At 47.4% G+C, this 1,674-nt stretch overlaps 1 protein-coding gene across 1 annotated transcript; it reads left to right on the top strand.

Annotated features, from left to right (window-relative positions):
- The first annotated feature begins 200 nt into the window (after positions 1–200).
- LOC115931273 (olfactory receptor 1D5-like) lies at positions 201–1,193 on the top strand. The gene is given in 1 exon segment (XM_031003491.3): positions 201–1,193. A coding segment is annotated over 1 exon segment (993 nt).
- The last annotated feature ends 481 nt before the right edge of the window (positions 1,194–1,674 follow it).

Here is a 1,674-nt window from a genome sequence, read left to right as displayed (position 1 = left end):
AAATAAGGCTTAGACACTGTTTTTATAATATTCAGCATGTCAGGTTAGAAATTGCTGGAATAATTAAGTTGCATACCTTCCATATTCTGTTTTTGTGCCTATAATGACCTGTTGCTTTTATTTTTTTTTTAAATTTTGTCCAAGATATTTTAATGCTAAGGAAAAGAGTTGATTTTGCTTATCTTCGTGTCCTTATTCAAATGAGGGCACTTAATAAACATTTGTTGGTGTTAATGTTATAGAAAGTAGGGGGAATGGATGGAGACAACCAGAGTGAGAACTCACAGTTCCTTCTCCTGGGGATCTCAGAGAGTCCTGAGCAGCAGCAGATCCTGTTTTGGATGTTCCTGTCCATGTACCTGGTCACGGTGGTGGGAAATGTGCTCATCATCCTGGCCATCAACTCTGATTCCCGCCTGCACACCCCCATGTACTTCTTCCTGGCCAGCCTCTCCTTCACTGACCTCTTCTTTGTCACCAACACAATCCCCAACATGCTGGTGAACCTCCAGTCCCAGAACAAAGCCATCTCCTATGCAGGGTGTCTGACGAAGCTCTACTTCCTGGTCTCCTTGGTGACCCTGGACAACCTCATCCTGGCCGTGATGGCGTATGATCGCTATGTGGCCATCTGCTGCCCCCTCCACTATGTCACAGCCATGAGCCCTGGGCTCTGTGTCTTGCTCCTCTCCTTGGGTTGGGGGCTGTCTGTTCTCTATGGCCTCCTCCTCACCCTCCTCATGACCAGGGTGACCTTCTGTGGGCCTCGAGAGATACACTACCTCTTCTGTGAGATGTACGTCCTGCTGCAGCTGGCATGTTCCAACACCCACATCATTCACACAGTGTTGGTTGCCACTGGCTGCTTCATCTTCCTCACCCCCTTAGGGTTCATGACCACATCCTATGTCCGTATTGTCAGAACCATCCTTCAAATGCCCTCAGCCTCTAAGAAATACAAAACCTTCTCTACCTGTGCCTCCCATTTGGGTGTGGTCTCCCTCTTTTATGGGACGCTTGCTATGGTGTACCTGCAGCCCCTCCACACCTACTCCATGAAGGACTCAGTAGCCACAGTGATGTATGCTGTGGTGACACCTATGATCAACCCTTTCATCTACAGCCTGAGGAACAAGGATATGCATGGGGTTCTGGGAAAACTCCTAGGGAGACCCTTTCAGAGGCTTAAATGAAGGTAATTTTGGAAAGGGGATTGAAGTGGAGACCGGAAATATCCTTCACCACATGTAAGGCATTATGCTTTGGGCTATGCAACAGTCATTAGGGTACAGCTCCAGCTCAGGATGAGCATATCTACCTGTGGTGAAGAAAAGACACAATGTGTATCCCAGTACCTCCCAGACCTCACCAGCCTTGGCAATAAATAATGTCATGCTAACACTACTACCAGGATTTTACAGGGTCACATATTTAAACCTGCTTGATTATAGGCCCACGGTCCTAGGCTTATCTATATATAACCAGTCATAGCTTAGGGAGGGCTCTCATGTTTTCTAGCACCCATTCACTTATGATCCAGAGGTCTGGCTTCCCTAAGGAGCCTGCTACGTTCAAGCTCTTTGGAGAAGACACTTTGCACTATCCCTACCACAGATGCCCTGGGTGAGGCTTCCCCTTTCTTGATGTTCTAATAGGTACAACATGCACCACTTC

The sequence above is a fragment of the Gorilla gorilla genome, chromosome 19, assembly GCF_029281585.2.
Source record: "Gorilla gorilla gorilla isolate KB3781 chromosome 19, NHGRI_mGorGor1-v2.1_pri, whole genome shotgun sequence".
Taxonomy (NCBI): Eukaryota; Metazoa; Chordata; class Mammalia; order Primates; family Hominidae; genus Gorilla; species Gorilla gorilla.
The sequence above is the reverse complement of the archived record's forward strand: the minus strand, read 5'-3'. Positions and strand labels throughout refer to the sequence as shown.